At 44.0% G+C, this 24,689-nt stretch overlaps 1 protein-coding gene across 1 annotated transcript; it reads left to right on the forward strand.

Moving 5' to 3' along the window:
• Nucleotides 1–7,656: 7,656 nt before the first annotated feature.
• aup1 (AUP1 lipid droplet regulating VLDL assembly factor) lies at nt 7,657–22,953 on the forward strand. The gene is made up of 12 exons (XM_012866858.3): nt 7,657–8,023; nt 9,054–9,191; nt 9,360–9,510; nt 11,454–11,641; nt 15,844–15,916; nt 16,115–16,188; nt 16,425–16,491; nt 18,859–18,961; nt 19,063–19,200; nt 19,743–19,882; nt 21,722–21,810; nt 22,580–22,953. Exons 1-12 carry the CDS (start codon nt 7,983–7,985, stop codon nt 22,623–22,625), a joined length of 1,248 nt encoding a protein of 415 aa, XP_012722312.2. The 5' UTR covers nt 7,657–7,982; the 3' UTR covers nt 22,626–22,953.
• The last annotated feature ends 1,736 nt before the right edge of the window (nt 22,954–24,689 follow it).

Below are 24,689 nucleotides of genomic sequence, written 5' to 3' on the forward strand. Positions count from 1 at the left end.
GTCAAGCGACGCCTCCCACAACGTGTCAAGCGACGCCTCCCACAACGTGTCAAGCGACGCCTCCCACAACGTGTCAAGCGACGCCTCCCACAACGTGTCAAGCGACGCCTCCCACAACGTGTCAAGCGACGCCTCCCACAACGTGTCAAGCGACGCCTCCCACAACGTGTCAAGCGACGCCTCCCACAACGTGTCAAGCGACGCCTCCCACAACGTGTCAAGCGACGCCTCCCACAACGTGTCAAGCGACGCCTCCCACAACGTGTCAAGCGACGCCTCCCACAACGTGTCAAGCGACGCCTCCCACAACGTGTCAAGCGACGCCCCCCACAACGTGTCAAGCGACGCCCTCCACAACGTGTCAAGCGACGCCTCCCACAACGTGTCAAGCGACGCCTCCCACAACGTGTCAAGCGACGCCTCCCACAACGTGTCAAGCGGACGCCTCCACAACGTGTCAAGCGACGCCCTCCCACAACGTGTCAAGCGACGCCTCCCACAACGTGTCAAGCGACGCCTCCCACAACGTGTCAAGCGACGCCTCCCACAACGTGTCAAGCGACGCCTCCCACAACGTGTCAAGCGACGCCTCCCCACAACGTGTCAAGCGACGCCTCCCACAACGTGTCAAGCGACGCCTCCCACAACGTGTCAAGCGACGCCTCCCACAACGTGTCAAGCGACGCCTCCCACAACGTGTCAAGCGACGCCTCCCACAACGTGTCAAGCGACGCCTCCCACAACGTGGTCAAGCGACGCCTCCCACAACGTGTCAAGCGACGCCTCCCACAACGTGTCAAGCGACGCCTCCCACAACGTGTCAAGCGACGCCTCCCACAACGTGTCAAGCGACGCCTCCCACAACGTGTCAAGCGACGCCTCCCACAACGTGTCAAGCGACGCCTCCCACAACGTGTCAAGCGACGCCTCCCACAACGTGTCAAGCGACGCCTCCCACAACGTGTCAAGCGACGCCTCCCACAACGTGTCAAGCGACGCCTCCCACAACGTGTCAAGCGACGCCTCCCACAACGTGTCAAGCGACGCCTCCCACAACGTGTCAAGCGACGCCTCCCACAACGTGTCAAGCGACGCCTCCCACAACGTGTCAAGCGACGCCTCCCACAACGTGTCAAGCGACGCCTCCCACAACGTGTCAAGCGACGCCTCCCACAACGTGTCAAGCGACGCCTCCCACAACGTGTCAAGCGACGCCTCCCACAACGTGTCAAGCGACGCCTCCCACAACGTGTCAAGCGACGCCTCCCACAACGTGTCAAGCGACGCCTCCCACAACGTGTCAAGCGACGCCTCCCACAACGTGTCAAGCGACGCCTCCCACAACGTGTCAAGCGACGCCTCCCACAACGTGTCAAGCGACGCCTCCCACAACGTGTCAAGCGACGCCTCCCACAACGTGTCAAGCGACGCCTCCCACAACGTGTCAAGCGACGCCTCCCACAACGTGTCAAGCGACGCCTCCCACAACGTGTCAAGCGACGCCTCCCACAACGTGTCAAGCGACGCCTCCACAACGTGTCAAGCGACGCCTCCCACAACGTGTCAAGCGACGCCTCCCACAACGTGTCAAGCGACGCCTCCCACAACGTGTCAAGCGACGCCTCCCACAACGTGTCAAGCGACGCCTCCCACAACGTGTCAAGCGACGCCTCCCACAACGTGTCAAGCGACGCCTCCCACAACGTGTCAAGCGACGCCTCCCACAACGTGTCAAGCGACGCCTCCCACAACGTGTCAAGCGACGCCTCCCACAACGTGTCAAGCGACGCCTCCCACAACGTGTCAAGCGACGCCTCCCACAACGTGTCAAGCGACGCCTCCCACAACGTGTCAAGCGACGCCTCCCACAACGTGTCAAGCGACGCCTCCCACAACGTGTCAAGCGACGCCTCCCACAACGTGTCAAGCGACGCCTCCCACAACGTGTCAAGCGACGCCTCCCACAACGTGTCAAGCGACGCCTCCCACAACGTGTCAAGCGACGCCTCCCACAACGTGTCAAGCGACGCCTCCCACAACGTGTCAAGCGACGCCTCCCACAACGTGTCAAGCGACGCCTCCCACAACGTGTCAAGCGACGCCTCCCACAACGTGTCAAGCGACGCCTCCCACAACGTGTCAAGCGACGCCTCCCACAACGTGTCAAGCGACGCCTCCCACAACGTGTCAAGCGACGCCTCCCACAACGTGTCAAGCGACGCCTCCCACAACGTGTCAAGCGACGCCTCCCACAACGTGTCAAGCGACGCCTCCCACAACGTGTCAAGCGACGCCTCCCACAACGTGTCAAGCGACGCCTCCCACAACGTGTCAAGCGACGCCTCCCACAACGTGTCAAGCGACGCCTCCCACAACGTGTCAAGCGACGCCTCCCACAACGTGTCAAGCGACGCCTCCCACAACGTGTCAAGCGACGCCTCCCACAACGTGTCAAGCGACGCCTCCCACAACGTGTCAAGCGACGCCTCCCACAACGTGTCAAGCGACGCCTCCCACAACGTGTCAAGCGACGCCTCCCACAACGTGTCAAGCGACGCCTCCCACAACGTGTCAAGCGACGCCTCCCACAACGTGTCAAGCGACGCCTCCCACAACGTGTCAAGCGACGCCTCCCACAACGTGTCAAGCGACGCCTCCCACAACGTGTCAAGCGACGCCCTCCCACAACGTGTCAAGCGACGCCTCCCACAACGTGTCAAGCGACGCCTCCCACAACGTGTCAAGCGACGCCTCCCACAACGTGTCAAGCGACGCCTCCCACAAACGTGTCAAGCGACGCCTCCCACAACGTGTCAAGCGACGCCTCCCACAACGTGTCAAGCGACGCCTCCCACAACGTGTCAAGCGACGCCTCCCACAACGTGTCAAGCGACGCCTCCCACAACGTGTCAAGCGACGCCTCCCCACAACGTGTCAAGCGACGCCTCCCCACAACGTGTCAAGCGACGCCTCCCACAACGTGTCAAGCGACGCCTCCCACAACGTGTCAAGCGACGCCTCCCACAACGTGTCAAGCGACGCCTCCCACAACGTGTCAAGCGACGCCTCCCACAACGTGTCAAGCGACGCCTCCCACAACGTGTCAAGCGACGCCTCCCACAACGTGTCAAGCGACGCCTCCCACAACGTGTCAAGCGACGCCTCCCACAACGTGTCAAGCGACGCCTCCCACAACGTGTCAAGCGACGCCTCCCACAACGTGTCAAGCGACGCCTCCCACAACGTGTCAAGCGACGCCTCCCACAACGTGTCAAGCGACGCCTCCCACAACGTGTCAAGCGACGCCTCCCACAACGTGTCAAGCGACGCCTCCCACAACGTGTCAAGCGACGCCTCCCACAACGTGTCAAGCGACGCCTCCCACAACGTGTCAAGCGACGCCTCCCACAACGTGTCAAGCGACGCCTCCCACAACGTGTCAAGCGACGCCTCCCACAACGTGTCAAGCGACGCCTCCCACAACGTGTCAAGCGACGCCTCCCACAACGTGTCAAGCGACGCCTCCCACAACGTGTCAAGCGACGCCTCCCACAACGTGTCAAGCGACGCCTCCCACAACGTGTCAAGCGACGCCTCCCACAACGTGTCAAGCGACGCCTCCCACAACGTGTCAAGCGACGCCTCCCACAACGTGTCAAGCGACGCCTCCCACAACGTGTCACTTTCATTTCCCTGCTACTCCTGGCTTAGCAACATGGCACCTGTGCATAGGGATACCATGTAAATCTTTCACCCAGCCTGCCACATTGCACTAAACATAAATGCACCTCAAATTTCTCATAACAAATCATTAAAGATTAATTTTCGTGCAGTGTTTTCAGTGCCACTACATCTGTAAGTTATAGGTCTAATACTCCCAGTTCAAAGGGTACCTTGCTGCTCAACTTTATTTGCCTTAGATCAACCACACAATTACTGGTCTGTTCTACTGTTAACTTCACACAGGAGAAACATCTGTTTCTCCTGTGTGAAGTTAACACACATGTTGTGAATTCCTGAATCCTCCTGCCCTTGTCTGATAAAGGCAACGAGACAGAAGGTAGCAGCGCAGATGGGAGCTGAGACTGTGAAAACAGCCTCACCTTTCTGGCCTTTCTGCCCTCTTTTCTTTGAGAAGAGTCTAAAACTTATTTCCAGAAAAGGGTTATTAAACTTAACTCTATCATGGTCTTTGGTAGTGGAGCAAAAACAGTCTGTGTAATCTTACTGGGTTGAGTGGATAAAAGAGCTGTCACTAGGTACATTGACTTTATGTATTTTTTTTTTTTTAAATAACTACATGATCTTAAACAGCCACACTTTGGTCAACAAATCAAACTTTTCTACAACATACAAAGAATTGTATGACGTCTCCATCTCCTGATGGAGGGAGATGGCTGAGCGGCAGGGGGGGCAGGAGCAGCTGAAGGTACCAGAGTGAATCCAGGAAGGGGGGTCTCTTGTCCAGCTTGGTACCGCCAAGTGGGCTCGAGGGGAATGCCAGAGCAAAATCTGAGCAGCAGGGATTCAGGAACCCATCTTCGGCACAGAGACAACACGGGTAAGTAAATCCAGAGCACAACAAACTGAAGAAGACAGGAGACAGAGTTAGAGCTTGGAATCAGGAACATCAAAACTCACAGGAATGGAGATCTGTCGAAAGGAAAATGGCCTAGGCATACCACAACGGTCTAACACTCTGGCGTCCTCCAGCTGACTGAACACTCCTTTTAAACTCAAGTAGAGTAACCGAAACGAGCCGCAGGTGCATGCCATGCCCACCTGTCAACAACAGCCACATGTGCAAGAGTTAGTGGAGCACAGTACAGAGAATCTTGACACACTGCCCCCTTACGGAAATCAATGAAAATTTCCAGAGAGAAGAATTTGCGCACCTTGTAGTTCATTTTCAAAAGGCATCTACATGCATTTAACACATAATGACATTGGGTGAAAGGCTGTCCAAATTACACAGCAGTCCAAATCTCCTTTCCTCCCCATGATAGTTCTTGACCCTGTGAAAGGTGAAGGAACAGGAGCTAAGAACAGGGGCTAGAAGCTATTAAGGGTATTCAGATGGAGCATAAGACCAGAATGGATTTGGGAGAATTTTTTCACACAATCCCCCTGAGCAGAAGAGCAGGTAAGATGGTCTTCCGCATGTGCAGTTATTCAAAATGGGACCTGGGGAAACTTCTGGACAAATTGCAGACTCTACCTTTAAGCCTGGTTCACACAGCAGGATAATTAGCCTGATTTTTGCCTTCGATCTTTCCCTTCCGAAATGCCGATTATTGGGATAGCACTTAACATAATCTTAAGAGACATTCCTGTTATGTATGGTGTGTTAAGAGTGATCTAGTCTTCCCGGAAGGAAGTTGGGACCGATCTGACCTCAAATCGGGGATATTTCACATGTTGGAAAGTCCTGATATACTAGTGTTTGTGGTGTTCCCCTAGGACAAACGAGCACACAGACTGTTGAAAGTAACGTGTAACCAATCAGAAAGAACACAACTCACCTTTTAAAGTGCAGAAAATGTACAGCCCCTTTTCACGCTGTCCTCACTCCTTTAACTAACAACTTTTTTTGTAATGTTTTGCTCAACTTCTCACCACCTACTGTTCCAGAGCATGGCGTTGCCCATGTTTATTTACCTTGAACTCATATTTGACCGTAAGAGGTTTTGCAAGATTTTCTGTCTGACATCTGAATGTTCAAGTGAAATCTGTTTCGTTGTGCTTGCTGTTTAACCGGAAGCCACACACTGTACAAGCAAACCTGTTATAGCAACGGTTTTCTGTGATTATGAGTGGTGTCTCTCAAGCTTTGAAAATTGACTGAGAATTTTAAAATCTTGCTGTGAACCAAAGAAGATACAGTAGATGTAGACAGGGGCCCACTTGGGGGTTGAGTGAATGTAAAAAGCCTAGAGAGCAGTGAGGTGGCACGCAGAGAGGTGGTTTGTGTAGGCAGGTGGAATGGCACGTCGGAGCGTGAACAGTCAGACACTAGTTATGTGGAGCATCTGGAACATCTTTGATGTTTTCAGAGTTGGTGCAAACTGGAGTTCCAGGAAGGCACTTGGGACCTCGGCTAAAACCTAAAGCTTGGATTCTTCCAAGGCACTTTTGGCAGGACAGGAACCATGTCAGAATCCCGACTCGGGTAAACACCTTAAAGAACAAGACATGAATCAGGCATGGAACAAGAGGTCAGGAAGTATCGGGAACAAGTTTCAGACAGGTTACTACTAGTCAGAGTGGGCTAATTCTCTGACGTCATTCATGTGACTCTAGCCTCCTTAAATGCTTCCCACAACGTCCACTTGTCACACCCTGCTGGAAGAGTGATGCAGTGATGCACTTGGGTCAACTGCTGTTTGTAGGTGTGCTGCATAGATGTGACATTGCTTACTTTAAACAAAAGTGGAGTGGGAAGTGGGCCAAGGTCTTCATTAAAAACATGTTTACCATACCAAAGCTGCTTTTCGTTAAAGGTGCCATGAAATCACTGTATAAACCATTTCATGTAGTTGATGTTGCTGCATATGTCAGTCCTCCCAAAGAATGTTATTTTTGTGTGTGTGTGTGTGTGTGTGTGTGGTGGCAGCAGGTGTAGGACGGGGGCAAAAAGACTGTGTTGTCCCGGGCCCTAGCAAAACTGTCAGCTGGTCTGTATCTATCTATCTATCTATCTATCTATCTATCTATCTATCTATCTATCTATCTATCTATCTATCTATCTATCTATCTATCTATCTATCTATCTATCTATCTATCTATCTATCTATCTATCTATCTATCTATCTATCAATCATGCCTTGTTGTCTTCTTGAGTCCATTGCCTTCGTATTCCTCAACACTCAGCACAGACCTTGTTTGACCAGATGATATGTCTGAGCCACTATGGTTATCTCTTTATTCACTCTCATCATATATTATGAGGTAGGCAGTTAGCCTTACTGGTCATGCCATTAAGTAGGCTATATATATATATCAACGTTTTCTGCAGTAAGCTCAAAGTTCTGAGTAAGACGTTAACGATGTTTGAATTAGTTCAAAGTTTTAATTCAAATACAACTAATTTGATTTTAATTTGCACTGAAATACGTTTTCATATTTTAATTTTCTTTTAATTTTCCAGAGACGGTTTCTCAGTGGGGGCTGCACAGTGTCACAGTGGTTAGCACTGGTGCCTTGCAGCAAGAAGGTTCTGGGTTCTCCCGCTTCCTCCCACAGTCCAAAAACATGACTGTTAGGTTAACTGGCTTCTCTAAATTGTTCTTAGGTGTGAGTGTGTGCGTGAATGGTTGTTTGTCTTGTCTGTCTCTGTGTTGCCCTGAACAGACTGGCAACCTGTCCAGGGTGTACCCACTGAGCTATAGTGTACCCCGCCTCTCGCCCAGTGAATGCTGGAGATAGGCACCAGCACCCCTCATGACCCCATGAGGGATTAAGCGGGTGAGAAAATGGATGGATGGATGGATTTCTCAGTTTCCACGCCAAACACGGGAGGGAGACAAAATCGCTCGTTTTTTTCCCCCACCCTTTATTTTGAAAGGACCTGACGCTCCGGGGGAAAAACAAGTAACTGGAAAGAAGGAGAGATGCATTTTTAGAAACACACCAAAAAAAAAAAAAAAAAAAAAAAAAAAAAGTCAAAGTAAAATCTGTGAAAGCTCTCAGATGAAATCATATTTGATCTACTTTTATTTTCCAGGTTCCTAACAGGAAACGTGGCCGCGCTACAGGAAGTAGCCTCTGTTGATAGCTAGCTGCTATGCTAACCGTCCGAGCTGTTTGGTCCGTTTCGCGGTGTCGCTAGTTCACCGAGGAGACGACGCTAGGCTAGCTGGTTACCAGTTCACCCAGCGGAGGAGCAAAGCGCTGCTGTGAACGTAATGACTCAGCCATACTCAGAGGTCAGGTGGTATTCTTAGCAGTAGCCTGTGCGCCGAGCCAGAGTCCGACAGGCAGACATGGAGACTCGGGGGATTGAGGACATGTTTGACTTTCGTCGGTAAGTCGGCTAACGGCAGGCTAGCAACTGCTCCCTGGTTAGCGTCAGAATCAAGCTAATTAGCCAAATTGTCCAAAGCTGGGCGGGTTGTGTCCCTGGATACAATAGCGTGTCGTTGTGAAGTTATCGCGGACGGATGCACGGTTTGCTTGCAGATTAAATGTGTGTCGGGGAGTTTGAACATTGCCCATGAAACACGATAGGCTAATTAGCCAAGTGTAGCTACAGCTTGCTCTGTAACCTTAGGGTGCTCGTCCCAACACTTCACTGTTTCACTTAGGGTACCTTATGGCATGTGGGGGAAATAACGCTGCCTCCACTGACAGAAAACCGAGTTTGTGTTTGGTGTCCAGCCGCTTTAGAAAGATTTCATTTTCCATTTCTTGCCATTTTACTTCTCCATGCAAGAATTAAAAACTACTTCTGCTACGGCTCACAGATAATTTGCTGGTTCAGGACAATGATTGGCTACAGAGCTGCACGGCAGTGACACGTGTAATTAAAAAAAAAAAAGACTGTTGCAAAATGAAAACTGTTGACAACACAACACTGTCCGTGTTAAATATTTGGCCATAAGTTTGCAAATACATAGGCGTGGAGCCACGATGCAGTCTAGAAAGGACGTTTTGCAACTTCAAAAAAAACTTTAAAGCTCTTTGTCATGCAACTCAATTTGAATCATGTATTTTTTCTTAGTATCGGTATCGAGTGTGAAATTTCAGTACCGTGACACCCCCTACAGTACAGATGTTATTATTTAGAAAGAGGAGGGGGTTCTACAGAAGTCCAGTGTTTGAGCTCCAGATGGTTCTGACCCCACCAGAGGACCGGCAGATCCACTTCCTGTCCATTTGCGGACTTGTGACCTCCCTGTATCACCACCTGATCCATTATTTCCAGCAGATATATTGTTTAACTGTTGCATTTGTCATAAGTTGGCATTGACTTAAATTTGTCAGCACATCCAACTACCGATGGTGTTTGATCATTTTCCTGTTTGATTAAAATAGTTTTCACATTCTGTCCCCAGGTTTCCCAAAGACGCCGCGGTTCTCCTGCTGTTGCTCATCTACTCTCCAGTTGGGATTTGTTTGATGTTGATGCGGATCTTTATTGGGGTTCACGTTTTTCTGGTCAGCTGTGCGATCCCAGAAAGCTTTGTGCGAAGGCGAGTATCCATTACCATGGCAGCACGTTTTTATTAATGACTGACAACGATGCGCTCATTTCCCTGTTTAAGTTGTACTGTGTTGACTGAGGGCTTAACCCTGCATTAAATCATTGTAATTTTACATGTTTTGTGCCGTTAACTTCTATTTTCCCCGTCTGCTTGTAGATTTGTCGTCAGGGTTATGTGCTCAGTTCTTGGGATGCACGTGAGGCAGAGAAATCCTCGCTCCCGAGATAAAAACACCAAGCTCTACGTGTGCAATCATGTGACAGAGTTTGACCATAACATTATCAACCTCCTGACCCCCTTCAATACTGTGAGTGTTCAATTTTCACTGTTGACATTAATCTGCTGCCTGCGATGCAGCAATGTTTTTTAAAAAGTTAGCCGTCGTCTCTTGGTACAACGCTGACATGTTGCTTGGAAAAACCAGCAAGAAAAACCAAGATGCATCACATCATATCCAGCAGTCCAGACTTCCTGGATGTCCTTTAAAGGCTTTTTGGTTGACTGCTTTTTCACTACTTTTTCACTTCATTTCAGTATATTAAGTCTGTCTGTAAATTAACTCAGGACATTAAACAATCGGATGACCTAAGGACTAGTCAAAAAGAAAAAGTGGCAAAGTTTTAAAAACCTTTTCTAATTAAAATTAATTAAAATATAAATTGTATTCATTTACCATGACTCTGACAGCCTTAAACTAAATCCAGCCTATCTCACAGGATAATTGTGTGTAGCATAAAACTAAGACTGTATGCTACCCTGACACATGGTGGTGGCAGTATTATGCGGTGGAGATCATTTTCATTAAGCGGGGACGCTGGTCAGAGTTGAGAGGAAGACTAGGGGGGAGCTTCACCCTCCTGTAGAAAAACAAGACCAAACTATCCTGAACGACCACATGAGCTATAGTTTGAGTGGCTGAGATGCTAACACTCACACAGGATGATGAGCGTTATGTAATGGTAGAGAAAAAAAGAGTCAGAGAGATGGAAGCAATAATAACACCTAGTCTTTCAAATCAGAATGCACAAAACGGACAGCGTCCCTTTTAAAATGAGTCACCACTTGTTTTACCACAGCTTAGGTAATTTTCTGGTTTTGAAGGTTGCCGGGGCTTCTTGGATATCATTGAGACAATTTCTGCTCTGCTTCCCTTACTGGCTTCCATGTTTACAGGCTGCTGCTCTTTTGCAAACATAAAATATTCAATGGAACCTGGAAGTAAACATGGGCTACACACTGCTCCCCCTTTAGTTTTACCTAACTAAGACATTGTTGATGAAGAGGACCGGTTGTCCATAGGGAATGTTACTTCCATCCCAGGTTACAAATGAAAATGATTTAGGGTAATTTTACAGTACATTTCTTACTGATTGCTCCTTTAAGTGAAATACTTGAAAGAGACACAGCTCAGGTAAATATGTTGTGGTTGGTAATGTTTTAGAACAAGGAGTCAGGTCAGAGTTAAGTGGCTTAACAAACAAAGGCTTCCTCTGAAAGGTCAAAAAGGTTTGAAAGACTTTAGGAAAGTCTGAAGAAATGTTGCCCTGAACTGCTTTACAATATTATATGAAAGAGTGATTCCTTGGAAGTAAAGTATAAAAAATGGCTGTTTTATTGCCAGGAGCTGTATGACCGCAGGTACAGTGTTTGTGCACAAAGACTTTAAACTCTCTGAATATTAACGTTGCCTGCTGAAAATCTGGATTGCAAAACGTTTATGAAGTTGCAGACTAAATATGCTTATGTTTTTTTCCAGCGTTTATATTTTTTATCTATACATGGTCGATTATTTAGATCATGTCTTCGTGTTACAACATCTGAACCACTGTGAAATCTCCTGTTGTGTAGCTGCGCAGCTAAAATTATAAATGATGATGTTGTCTGGTTTTAATGAGGCGTATTTGCACACAGGCTGCATGTTGGCACAGTCGCCTTGCAGCAAGAAGGCCCTGGTTTTTAATCCTGGACTGAGCTCTTCCTGTATGGAGTTTGCATGAGAAGTGTGGATAGATGGGTGGAGGCAAATGTGCATGCTGGTACCTAAAACTGTGTAAGGATGCACAGTAGTCTAAACGTAGCTTTATGATACCGTGGTCTGTGCTGAAACTCTAGATCAGCGTGATAAATACTACTGTAAATGAAGCAGCTTTGCTTTCATCCATCTCTTGTTACTTTTACCATATACTGTTCCCACCAGTGAATGCAGTCTTGTGGCTTGATATTTTGTTGTTGTTTTTTTCTGCTCTTCAGCCCCAGATGGAGGGCTCCACAGGCTTCATGTGTTGGGCCAGGGGCTTCATGGAGATCCATTCAGCATCGAGCCAGGAAGCAATAGAAGAGTCTCTTCAGAGGTACTGCTCAACTGAGGGCGCCCCGCCTTTGCTCGTCTTTCCTGAGGAAGACACGACGAATGGCCGGGCCGGTCTGCTCAAGTTCAGGTTGGTTTGGGCTTTGTTCACACAGCAAGTTAAAAACATCCTGCAGGACATCATGATCGTCTTCTCTATCCTCACTGCTTAATACACACAGGTCAACATACTAATTCGTTACATGATCATATGTAACCCAAAGGCCTGCAGGATTCCCCAGCTGGAGCCAACTTACCCTTTGACTTCCCTCATTGTTGGTGTGGACTGCCGGTCAGCTGGCTGAAAGAATGCTTATACAGCATACTGCTGTACTTTGCTGTGGCTTACAAGATACAAAACGTTGACTGGGCATTTTTCTTGTCCCAACCAAAACCAGCAGTAATAGCGTCAGAGCTGATGGTGGGCCACATATCGCTATCATGAAGATAAAGCTGTTATAACTACAGTTTGTAATCTAAAAGCAACATGGCTGTTAAACAGCTGATAATGTCTTTTAATCTATACAATAGGTTTGTTAACCACGGAGATCAATACATGGAAGCTACTTTAGCTGGTCTTTGTTTTAGATGCTGAGGTTTTTGCACCACAATCACAATACCAGGAATCTCGTAGGAATAGAAATGTTGGATTTCTAATACAACTCTGTATTGTTTGCCAGCTGTTGCAAACTCCTGATGTCAGTAGTTTCTGCCAAAGGTGACACAGCTAGTTGATAGGCGTTTGGATGGCTTTTTCCCACTTAATGGCTGAAATCATAATTTTTTGGTTGTATTCAGGCTATCTTTGTCTGATATATTGAAATTAGTTTGATCTGAAAGATTGAACTGTGACAAATAAACAAACCAAGAAGAAATCCATAAGGAGCCAAATAGTTTTTTACAGCACTTCCTAGTAATAATTATTTATTTTGGCATGAATAATTTTAGCTTTTCCATTTAAAATGAAATAATAATACTTTGTTTTGAATGTTCCTAAAGAGAAGCCTGTGATTTTGCAGCGTCTGTTTGTCTTTACCTCGCCGTCATTTACCTGACAGCTCTATCTGACAGAAGGCGTCCAGGCATGAAGTTTAAACGTTGACTTCCCCGTTCTCAAGACGTTTTGCTGTAACCGCATTCAGGTGCTTCCCTTGTGGGCGTCTTCAGTTTCATTTTAGCAGGAGGAAAGTCTGCTTAGCTCAGCGTTTGAGTCAGTTCACTGACTCCTCACCATATCTACTGTCATGGGTTGTCAATTTAGTTTGCCTGCTGAATTTGGTTAGAATGGATGAATTTGGTTTGTGCACATTCAGTTTTAACCTGCCACTGCTGCCATATGTCATGAGAACAAAACGAAGAAAATAAAGCTGACTGTTCAGTAGGGCTGGTTTTCCTCTGCTAATCATTCAGTGTTTGAGGTCACTCTGTTTAACCCTCAACATTAACCTGCGTTAAGCACATATTCTCCAACTTATTAGTGGCTTTGATCACAAGCTCTCACCTTTACACCCCCATTGTTTGCACTTTTCTCAGACCTTTCTCTTGGTTCCACTTGTTTAATGTGGAAGGCGCCACAAACTGGCGATTTTAATGGAAAAACGCGTTTAGTTGAAACAACAATCTGCTGCTTGTCTTAGTGTTGAACATTGAGTGTCTCCAATCGAGATTTTTAGTGCTGTCAGCTAGGGTTCTTCGAATGATTCGAGGACCTTGATTCATAAAATGCATTGAGGCAAAATGATCTGCCTTGAAGCTTAGTTACATCATTTATTTATTCAGCGCCCAGTATTCCTGCCAGGCGGGTAACGCTAACGCTAGCCTAGCCAGCTAATACATGTATGCCAAGTGTGGTTATCCGCTATGCAAGGACAAAAAGCAGCGCAGAGAAAGAGATCTAAAGTTTTAAATATGTAAACACTTAATTTTAACAGAAAAGAAAATTACTCAGCGAGGCCCCTGGTATCGGCTGAGCTTCTAGCTGCCGAAGATTAGAGCTTCTACTGCTGCTCTGCCTCCACCTTTCCTCTCTCACCACTAGTTTTGATTGATCAACATAGTGGCCAAACAGCCAATCGTCTTAGGTCCATACCATTGTGAGGAAAACAGAGGGGTGCAGCTGTGAGTAGAGGGGGTGTTTGTTAGGTTGTCCAGTAAAATGAACTATGAGGGACAGGAGAAAGCAAAGCATCTGGCTGCACTTTAAAGATGTTGGGAACAACAAAGCAGAGCTCCTTCACCGCAGAATGAAAATAACTTTAAGAGCAGGTTTAACTAAAATCACACACAGACATATCAATTTAAATTTGTCAATTTAGAGGGGGTTCTGGTTCTGTTCAGTGGATGCATTTTGCAGTTATTAATTTGTGCCATAAAAAGGTTTCACTACAATATCATTAACTTTAAATGTAGCTTTTTTTCATATTAATAAATGTTGTGTGCAAGTCTGGTGTCTAGGCTGGCCTGTTTTTTGCCACTGTTACACCCGAATTTCCCCACTGTGGGACAGTAAAGGTATTTGTGTTCTATTAAACATAGGGAACAATAATTTGAAAAAGGCAGTATTTATTATGCCTGAGTTTAGATTATCTGTTTACCTTTTGTTGGATGTGTAATTATTTTATCTATTTGCGGACTAAAAAGTTTAACTTAGCCCTGATCTTAGCCCAGTTCTGTTTTTATATGAATAGAATTATGCTTTGTAGTCTAAATAAAATCCAGACTGTAATATGCGAGTGAAACTTTAAGCATTTTTTTCTTTATGACCTTTTTCACTGCAGTCAGCTGATGTATTGATGTTAAGTCAACCAGAAAGGGCTGAACCTTTAACATTTTGATCATAAAATGTTTAGTTGCAGATTTATCCTTGTTATTCAAAAAAGAATTGCATTATTTAGCAGTTTGTTTGTTTTTTTCAATTATTTCTATTACTCCTAAAATGAGTTTAGGTAATTATGTGAAAAATCTGCAAAATGTGTCAATTTTTATCGATTACTCGATTAGTCGTCAAGACAAGCGATAGAATAATTGATTACTAAAATAATGGTTTATGACAGCGGTAGTGTCTGCTAGCCCTGGGGTGGGGATTAGTGTTGTTGTCCATTTATTGTTATCGAGGTGAACTGCTGAATATATCGCCATAATGATTTTAGGCCATATGGCCCAGCTCAATTGTCAGCAGACCCAAGGGAGAAACTTTCAGCCGTCGCTTTACCTACAGTCGGCCTTCTTTTTATTACTCAGGAACATATTGTTAAGCATTACACAGTATCTGGTTTATTGTGGGCAATGCAAGATGTGCGTAATTTCACTTTTTTTAATTAGGGCATCCAACAGTTATCTAAGAAGGACAAATATTAAATTGTTTCATGGTTTAAGAATTAAAGGAACAGCTAAATGTAAGCAGTCTGCTTGGTAAATACACGCGTAGTGAAGCAGAATTTGAAGCATGTTCCTCTGGTGTTTTCATGGCTCGTTTGTTGTTCGTGTTATTTTTCGACTTCACAGTTTTTAGATTTTGTGACCCAGTCTAAAAAGATGTCAGAAGAGCATTTAAGATGAATTATCTTGCCTTCTGATTCTGAGCAGTCATTAAATATGATGAAACGATGCATGTGCAAATGTTCCGACATTTGCACATGTGTAAGAGAGCAGCTGAAACGGCGTTCTCCGTGTGGGTTCCTCTGAGAATCTACATCCTTGCTTTGTTTTTGAGATTGCAGAAAGCCTGCGAACATTTCTAATTCCCGTGTGTCTCATCACACACACACACACACACACACAGGTGTAAGGTTCAGATGGATGCAGCAGAGGGTGCTGGTGTCTGTTCAGTTTGTTTTCTGCTGAAAGAGTCGCTCTCTCCTGCAGCCCCAATCAACCGCAAACATGTCACAGAAAGTAGTTTCCTTATTAATAGCTTCTGACATGTCTGAGTTTTGACATCATTTAAAACGTCTCACTGACACTGAAATTAACTAACTTGAATCTTGTCTTCCCGCTGTAACAATTTCCGCATTGAGCGATTGTGTTATTGCAACATATCAGCTCTTCTGTATGGTGGGTTCACTGATCGGAAAAAGATCTGATTTCTGCTCACCAGTCGAGCTGAAATAATGGTCACCAGTCGATTTGTGCATCTGTTATTTTTCTTTTACATTGACTTTTATTTAAATTTTTTCTCCTGCTAGTGATTGGATTTAATAAAAAAAATCAATTTAGGAGGTCAGTTTTACAAATGAAGTGTTATTTCAGAGTGACTCGCACTCGGACTAAACGTGTTTTTGTCTGCCATCGCAGCTCGTGGCCTTTCTCCCTGACTGAATCCATCCAACCTGTGGCCTTACGGGTGTCCAGACCTCTGCTTTCTTTGGTAACTCCATTTACACTTGTGTGTCTGCTCAGAATAGATGGACAGCATCGCTAACATGATTATGTACCATTGTGAATTAAATGATCTATTGCTTTGTTTGGTTTTATTTGTTACATTGCAGGAAGTCAATGTGCAATAGACGTTTAATAACATACTAATACATGTCTTATGGCTTTACTCCCGATCTTTTCCCCACAGAGCACAGTAGAGTCCAGCTGGCTAATAGACCTCTTGTGGACATTTTTCGCTCCATGTACAGTGTATCATGTAAGGTACTACATATTTTGTCACTACTACTGTTGGATGAGACGAGGATAGTGTAAGGTACAAAGCAACGATGGTTGCCATGGCAGCACTGACCACCTCTGGCTCGTCTACTCAAAGCTAGTGATGCTGAATAACTAGCTTTAGTGTTAGCTTTGGAATAATGTGACCACAGGAAGTATCATCATGAGTTGTGATTTTAAAAGTAGGTTTGCAACATTACCCTTTTACATTTTCTTTCCAGTTGGCTCCCACCGGTCTCCAGACAAGATGACGAGTCCACGCAGGAGTTTGCCAACAAAGTCCAAGAGGTAAGATTTCCCAGTCGAGTTTATTCATCCCATGAACATAAAGCACACATCTGACACCAAACGTGGGTTTTAGTGGGTCTCAAGTAACCTGGCTCTGCCAGATAGATTTGCTCCGCATATCCATCTGGAAACCTTCCGTTGAAGTAATTTTGGGAAGGGGCGAAAATACTGGTTAGCTGATTGGCCTATGTTGGTGATAGACGGGCCAAATAAACCAATCAGATTCGTCGTCGCTCTGTTACGAGCGACGACGAAAACACAACCACAAGCCAAGCTACTCTTGCTGCTGCAGGTAAAGGCTCGTTAGCTCAGCAAAGAAATACTCTGTAATTCCGATAAAACTTGCTCGATAGCCACGCTAACGCTAGTTTCATCGGCTGAAGCCGCCATGTTGTTTAGACTGAACTGACGCGCTTCCCGTTACGTCACACCTCAACCGCCTCAAAGCCAACGCTGATTGGACGTTCGTTTGGTGAACGGCTCCAAATTTTCTTTAACGGAGAGTATCCAGACTGATCTGCGAGGTGAAACCTTGAACACTCGCGAGATCAGGATGGTCTCACGAGGCTAGGTCTCAAGGCGCTTTGCGATGCTTCTTATAAGCACTCAAAGTTTTGCCACCTGTACCGGTCTGATTCATTTAGAAAGCAAGCAGAGTCTTGGTCTCATTCTTTATTCCATTTAATAAAATATTGCCATGAACCTGCTTTAAAACTCAGTGGCTTTGCAGTTTAATTAAAATGATTCATTAGTAGTACATTAGTCACCAGCGATGTCCTGAATGCTGCAGTGTCCGTTTTTCACAACAGACCTTCTGCAGAACAGCCTCAGCATGCTGCTCCCACCCCATGACGACCCAGTTAGGAAAGCTCCTATTTTGTTCACATAACTTTAAAAAACGTTTCTTAACAAACGACTCGACATGTACAGCTACAGTATTTCTTCTTTCTGCTGACTTTTTTCATGCAGTAGCCTAATGTTAGCATGTTTACTGATCATTCAGATCTGCTGATTCAGCAGATAAAACACAGTTTTAGGTGACTTTCTGTGGACAAAGCTTAAACCAAATGTGTTTTCCTGTTTCTAAACAAAGCATTTTGTTTTGATCGTCACGAAAATTCTTGAGTGGTATTTAGCTGCTCTCTGCGGTGCTCTTTCTCACACAGATGTCTGACCACAGCAAGTAGAGCAGGTCATAACACAGACAGGAAGCAGTTACAGCTCGTAATCTCACTGTTTTTTCCATTGGAAGTTAAAAACACTTAAGGGAATCGATTGTCAGGAAAAACCCAGATTCATCACAACAGCACATAATTATGGATGGAGTCGATCCGATCCAGTATTGGTATCTGGATTCGATACCTATTTATTTTACGGATCAGAAAATCTGATCCATAAGCTTTAATGTGTTCTGCTAAAAAAATCTCCAGAGGCTCTGCCGGTTGCTCTGCTAACTGTGGCAAGGATTTCCTGAACGGAAAGGTTTAAAATCTTCTGAACAGCAGAGAAGTTTATCCTTTATGGGGACCTGTCTTGGATTTTATAAATACGGTCAATTTGATACCCTTAAAGTTGCACATTTGTCTTCAGGAGGGGATTTTTCCTGTGAACACGATTTGCGTTTTTTCTGACTTTTTGCAACCATATGCTTTTTTTCAAGATGTATTTTGGGATATACCTGCTTACATTTGTTCATATCATGCTTTCCAGCAGAGAAGAGTTTATTACAGCCTCTTAAAAAAACAATATGATAACGTTAAAGCAAATCGAGCTCTGGTATCGGCAGATATCCAAATTACAGTAACAGGATCGGATCAAAGATGAAAAACGTGGATCGGTTCATCTCTGCCTATAAAACGAGCCATGCAGACAGAAATTCAGTTTAGTTCATTTATATAGCGGCACTTCACAACACATTCACACACATAGATATGTAGCCCACTCAGTCCAGTCATACAGACAGATCCCAAGACGGTTTCAGACATTTCACTTCAATCTTCGTTATAAAACGACGCAAATGAGTTTTTGATTTGGTGAAAAGTTTTCTGTCTAGAGAGACCCAGCCTGTTGAATCGAGTCACTTGCAGCAATCCCTCCTGAACGAGCATGAAGTGACCGTGGTCAGTCTGTTGCTGACAACGCTGCATTGATGGAGCAGCAGAACTAGGCTGTTATTTCTCCAAATGGTTCCTCGGCTAACACTGACTGTGACTGACATAACAGAGAGTGTTTGCCATTTCAAAAGGCCTTGAATCAGTACTTTGGGTCATAATTTTTTTCATGCTTATGGTATGTAGATGGCTTTTCACTTGTTTGACTCTCTCCTACTCTCTCTCTTCCCTCTCTTATGTATGTCTTCTCTCTCAGCTTCTTGCCATTGAACTTGGACTGGTCTCCACTAAGATCACTAAAGCTGATAAAGCAGAACACATCAAAAGGAAAAGACATTCAGCACCACAAACAACTACAAGTACGTAAATGAGCTGGTTAGACAAACTGCTTGTGTGGCACTTTCAGCGGGTTGTCTTAGAGTTTTGGACTTTGTCAGCCGTTTGCTTTTTGTTGTCATAGGTGCCACATCTGGCTCCATCGGGCTTGGATTCATGGCCCCGAGTTTGGGTTCAGATGACCACCGCATTGCTAAAATGGCCCAGCAAGTGAAGGACGTGCTGCCACATGTCCCGATCAATATCATCACAAGGGACTTAGGTACAGATACATTTAGTAGTTTACCTTCATTTTAAAACAAACGTTTACTTGTAAAGTTCTGTGGTTTTATTTTCTGGTATTGGCTAAATCCTAAAATGGTGTAACATCAGATGTAAGACAGCAAATAACTTTTGATATCGTTAGATGTTTATTTAGCAAACACTAAGCTAGCAACTCAATAGAGCTGTGAAATAATCCAACACAGAAGATAACTGGTTAAATGTTTAGTGTTGGAGGTTATTCCAAAACTATTGATTATTAGGTGGATTTTTTTTCCCATACTGACTTCTATTATTTGGCTAGAGGCAACTTGATTTATCATGTGACATTACTTATCTGAGGTTACTTACCTGTTAAGAGTAAGCAAAGATCATAGCTTTCTTATTAGGAGGTTTTCAGCTTTTTATCATCATCTCCTGCCTGGTATGAAAAAACATACAATGAAAAGATGGTGTACTTAAATTTCACCGCAACCTTTTTTTTCTACTAATTGTTTCCCAAAAAGTGCAATACTCTTCAAGTTGTCTCTCTGGTTTTTCCAGCTAAAACCAACTGTGTTGACGCCACAATAACAAACCTCCTAGAGAGCAAAGAGGAAGCATCAGCGGGGGCTACAGGGACGTCAACATTTGGATCTTCCAGGATCAGCTCCTTTCCTTCTGGTTCCTCTCCAACCATAAAGGTTTGAGGACTCTGAATGCTCCCTTCACTGACCTCTTGTCATCTAGAATCCATTAAATATAAGACAGCAGGAGTGTCTTAGAGTGATTGGCATGTGGGACAACCAATAGATAATGTGATACTCCCAGAACTTGAGGGACAAAGGGGGGTGAGAGTAGGACCAAAACTCTGACCAATCCCTGCCCTTTGTTCTGAACAGCAGTGATTGGTCAGAGTTTTACAGGCCTGCAGCTTTCACAGAGATCTAATTTTAACCTCCTTTTTCTGAATACATAATGTATTGACTACTGTCAGGATGGAAGTATTTTAGCTAGGGCTGGGCAAGTTAACGCGTTAATTTCGCGTTAATTCATTAGACTATTAACGGCGATATTTATTTTATCGCGCATTAACGCATGTTGCTCACATGCTTTCAGTCAGTGTCAGTCAGCAGGCACGCTGACTGCAGCGCGCTGTCACGGCAGCCCTCTCGCTCCCCCTCCCCTCTCGTACATGGCTCAGCGGCGCCAGCCAATCAGCACGCAGGCTCAGCCTGGCCCGCGCACTCAGCTCTCACACAAACTTAATACACAAACAGCTGAGAGAGAACGCAGCAGCGAAAAAACACGACCAGAGGAAGTAGCACCGTTCGGCTTTATTTTAATACCGTAAATGAAATCAAGCTGTATGTTTTGTAAAAAGCCGGTTCATTTCAGTGGAAACACAACAAATTTATCTAAGCACGTGAAAAAACATGAAAACGTCGAGCCCCAGAAACGGAGAGAGGAGACGAAACTTCTCTCACTGCCCCGACAGACCCACAGACTGACGTCTCTGACTGAGGCGTTTCAGTCCTCCAGGGAACATCCAGGTAGATCAGAGGATGGATGGATGGATGGATGGATGGATGGATGGATGTTACTGGAGCCCACACATAACATGTAATTAAGACCTTGAAAGAACCCAGTACATATATTAAAAAGTGTTATTTAAGATAAGATAACATTAGCTAATCCTTTTTTTATCCCACGACGGGGAAATTAATAGGATTAAAGCAACAGGCAGGTGCACACAACACAGACAAAATTACATAAGGATTGAAATATATAAGAGGTGGATTAGCGAAAAAACACTGAACATAACATTATTATTATTATTATTATTATTATTATTATTATTATTAAATTGTAATAATAAAATAAAAACCACAAAACCCAAAAGGTCAACAGTTTCATGATACATCAAGCTTAGGGACTGGCTAATATACAGCAGGTCAAAAAAGGCCATATTTTGGCTGCAGTGCTTGTTCTCTTATGAAGAAAAGATCAACTAGTGCACTAAATTCAATAGATGGGTTGAAAATATCCAGTATAAAATAAGTGCTACAAATGTTACAACACTTTTGTTCATATGGCAGCAGAACATTAAAATAAAAGTGCTCTTTACACTACTTTTGAATTCATTCTTGGAGTTTGTAAATACAATGCGATTAATCGCGATTAATCGCGATTAATCAGGGCGATTAATCGCGATTAAATATTTTAATCGTTGCCCAGCCCTAATTTTAGCCAAACTACACTTCAACAGATCCTTAGCTGTTCCATTAGGTAGTAAATTGTTAAAGTTGTCTCAGATCAGTCTGTGGACTTTGGCCTCTGGCGACCTGCTGCCTAATTGCTGCAGATATAAACTGATGCTGTAATCTGTGCAAAGTTTTACATGTTTACATGTTTTAAGTTTCAGATAATTTCAAAATCTGCAGGATTCCACGTTAACCTTGTACTAGAATGGTTTCTGTGTGTGTTTGTGGCATTTTATATTGTCTTTTTGTTACTTTACTATACAAAATTTTTCTCCATAGCCTGCTGCCAACACCTTTGGGAGGTCACCCATTGATAGACATTTGTCTCTCCAAGAAAGAAAAGAGGCGTTGTATAAATACGCAAGAAGGTGAGCGATTAGAAATATTTCTCAGAATATTATCCATTTAAATGACTCGGCACCAGAAATGGCTGCAGCACATGTTTACTTTGTGAAAGTCAGATCACCCCATCGGCTCCCTGCTCAACCTCAAATATCAGGATAATGTTACCAACTCACCTTTGTAAGGACCACATCTCCTCATCCTAAAAGTCGGTCGTACAGATACCTGAAATATGGCTCCATTTTCAATTTTTTTTTTTTTTTTAAGATTTTTTCTGAAAACAAAAACCTGAATGAACAGAATATATCAGTCTTGCTTGAAAGCAATTTTGCTGCCCTCCAGTGGCCCACAAACTTGTTTTGTTTTTTTACATATAACGTTAGTGAGGATGTAGGCATATGTTATGCCTGCATCGATTCTGTTTGGTTTAGAGGTAATCAAAAAAATTCAAACTTTTGCAGTTAATAGTTGTTTTTGTTAATTGAAGGTGTTAAATCATTATTCAATTCTGGAAAAAAAGTAGAGCTGAAATGAATCACTTAAAGCCCATTCGTGCTGATTAAGGGGATGTACCTAAACGTTTGAACCGTACTGTATGTAGACACTGAACCATGACGGCTAAAATAATTCTGCTGCATAAAGCTGAGATGAAATCCCTGTGATGTATTTTCCACATTCTGCACTTCAATGGCTGAACTGATGTGTATTTGTGATCAGTGAGTCCACAAAGACGTAGAAGGTACTAAGCTGTAATGAATCCCAATAACCTCAGCTGTATGTTGTGATCTTCTCCAGACGTTACATTGAGAAGCACGGACTGGAGCTGGAGGACAGCCACTGAACAAACGTTCGATTAAACCATTGTTGGAAAGTGTCCTGCTGTCTACTTTGAAGAGTGATTTTTATTTCCTATCCACCCAGTCGAGCTGGAAAAAAAAAAGCTGGTTTTGTTATTTGCAAATAATGGCAACGAGTATTCAGAACATGTATACATTCATGGAACGGTGATTTATGCATGTGTTTAATTCTTCATCCTGGCTGAGACATAATTTTGATAACTGTTTGTATAACAATCCACTGACTGTAAATCATCTATTTATTTTTATAATGTCAGAGTTGTCAAAAATAAAGTTCAGCTTGACCTTGCTTTGAAGATATTATTTCAAAAATGCAGTCTGTGAACTCCATTTTGTGTTGTTGTTTCCTTCTTTTTTTTTTTTTTCCTCCGTTGGGAACGGTATTATGATTCAGATTTTCCAGCGTGGATGTTTCTCCATCAGCCCTGCCCTGCAGTCACGCCTTTGCTTTTCAACACATAATTCATGGCAGCCTTGTGATGCATTTAAGTGCGCCTCATACACCACAACATTCCTAGCTGTTTTTCAGCTTGGGGTAGAGGAAGCAACATGGAGTAAACAAATACTATGGTTCACCAGACTTAACAGTTTACTTATGATTCTCGCAGCATAACATATTGAGAAAGTGATTAAATTGTTTTAACAGTCAACACATTTTTTTACAACACTGTAAATGCCATCACTGAGCAGATTTCAAATGGTTTTAATGTTATATTAAGTAAAAAAAAATTTTTTTATACTGTTTACTTTTTAAAATGATCCAAAAGAGCAGAACATTTATTTGAATATTACATCGGAGCCAATAAAAGGCTTTTTAATATGAAAATGTATGACAAATTCAATCATGGGGAGGACTGCTGATTAGACAGCTTAAAGTCCTGTGAGAGGTTTCCAGTCGGTGAGGATTTGGGGCACCATCATCTGCTGTTGGTCCGCTACATTTTATCAAGTCTAAAGTACTTCCCTGCACTGACAAGTTTTATGGAGATGCTGATTTCATTTAGCTTCTTTCCACACTAAAAATCACCATTACCAAGGTCAAAAATCCCCATTACATGTTTTAGTGACCATGAAATTACTTAGGTGATTGTCAAAGGCTGATTCAGTAATTCTTTTTTACAAGCTGTTACAACATACCTGAAAATGAAGACATAAATTAGCACTAAAATATCACTAGGCTGATGTAACTATCAAATATAGGGATTTCTTTAACATGGTGCAGCTGTGCTGAAAATTATGGTCCACAATATCACTAACCACACCAGGTAGAGAAAGCTGCGTGAAGTGGACACCCACCCATGTCAGAGAAAAAAAAAAGAACTCCGGTAAATAGACTGAATGGTTAGTGCTTCGTTTGTGCTGCTTTGGTTTTGGAGATACAAGTTTTAAAGTGGTCCGATGACGTCACCACACCCCGCAGCTGCGACACAAACCGGAGCGCTACGTTTTTAGTCCTTTGTGTTGCGCTCGATCTAAAACAGTTGGGTCACTTTTTGTAGTGCTTTGTTTGGGCAGGTTCAAGTCTTTAAAATAGTCGTTTGTGACGCTTTCATTTCTGATTCAAGCCGTATGCTTAATACTTTTAGGCGATCACGTGACCAACTAAATTGATTACACCTGTGCAACGAATTTCGCCTGCTGCTGTTTGTCGTTTCACGTCATTTTTTGTTCCTGTAAATCCTTGTAAGCAATCCAGTCTGGGACAAAAGGAAGTCATATGATATTGCCAACATGGGAAAGAACTTAAGTCTTAAATATAATTCTAATAAAAAACAGCGACGTTATTTTGGAGTTGCTTTTGTGTAATTTACCGAGCATGTTTTCATAGCGTTTTTATTAGATTACTTATCTACATACCCAGCCATCACCGCATCTAAAGACGCCTTAAGATGTGTCTCAAGATACATTTCTTGAGATGTCTTGGTAAGTCAAGACGTGTTTATAGACATGGGTCTTAAGATGTCTTGAGATTACTTGAGATGTCTCAAGATGTCTTGGAAATATGAAGATGTCTTAGAAATGAAATTTAGTAAAATATCACTATCCAC

The sequence above is a fragment of the Fundulus heteroclitus genome, chromosome 23 (genome assembly GCF_011125445.2).
Source record: "Fundulus heteroclitus isolate FHET01 chromosome 23, MU-UCD_Fhet_4.1, whole genome shotgun sequence".
Classification (NCBI taxonomy): Eukaryota; Metazoa; Chordata; class Actinopteri; order Cyprinodontiformes; family Fundulidae; genus Fundulus; species Fundulus heteroclitus.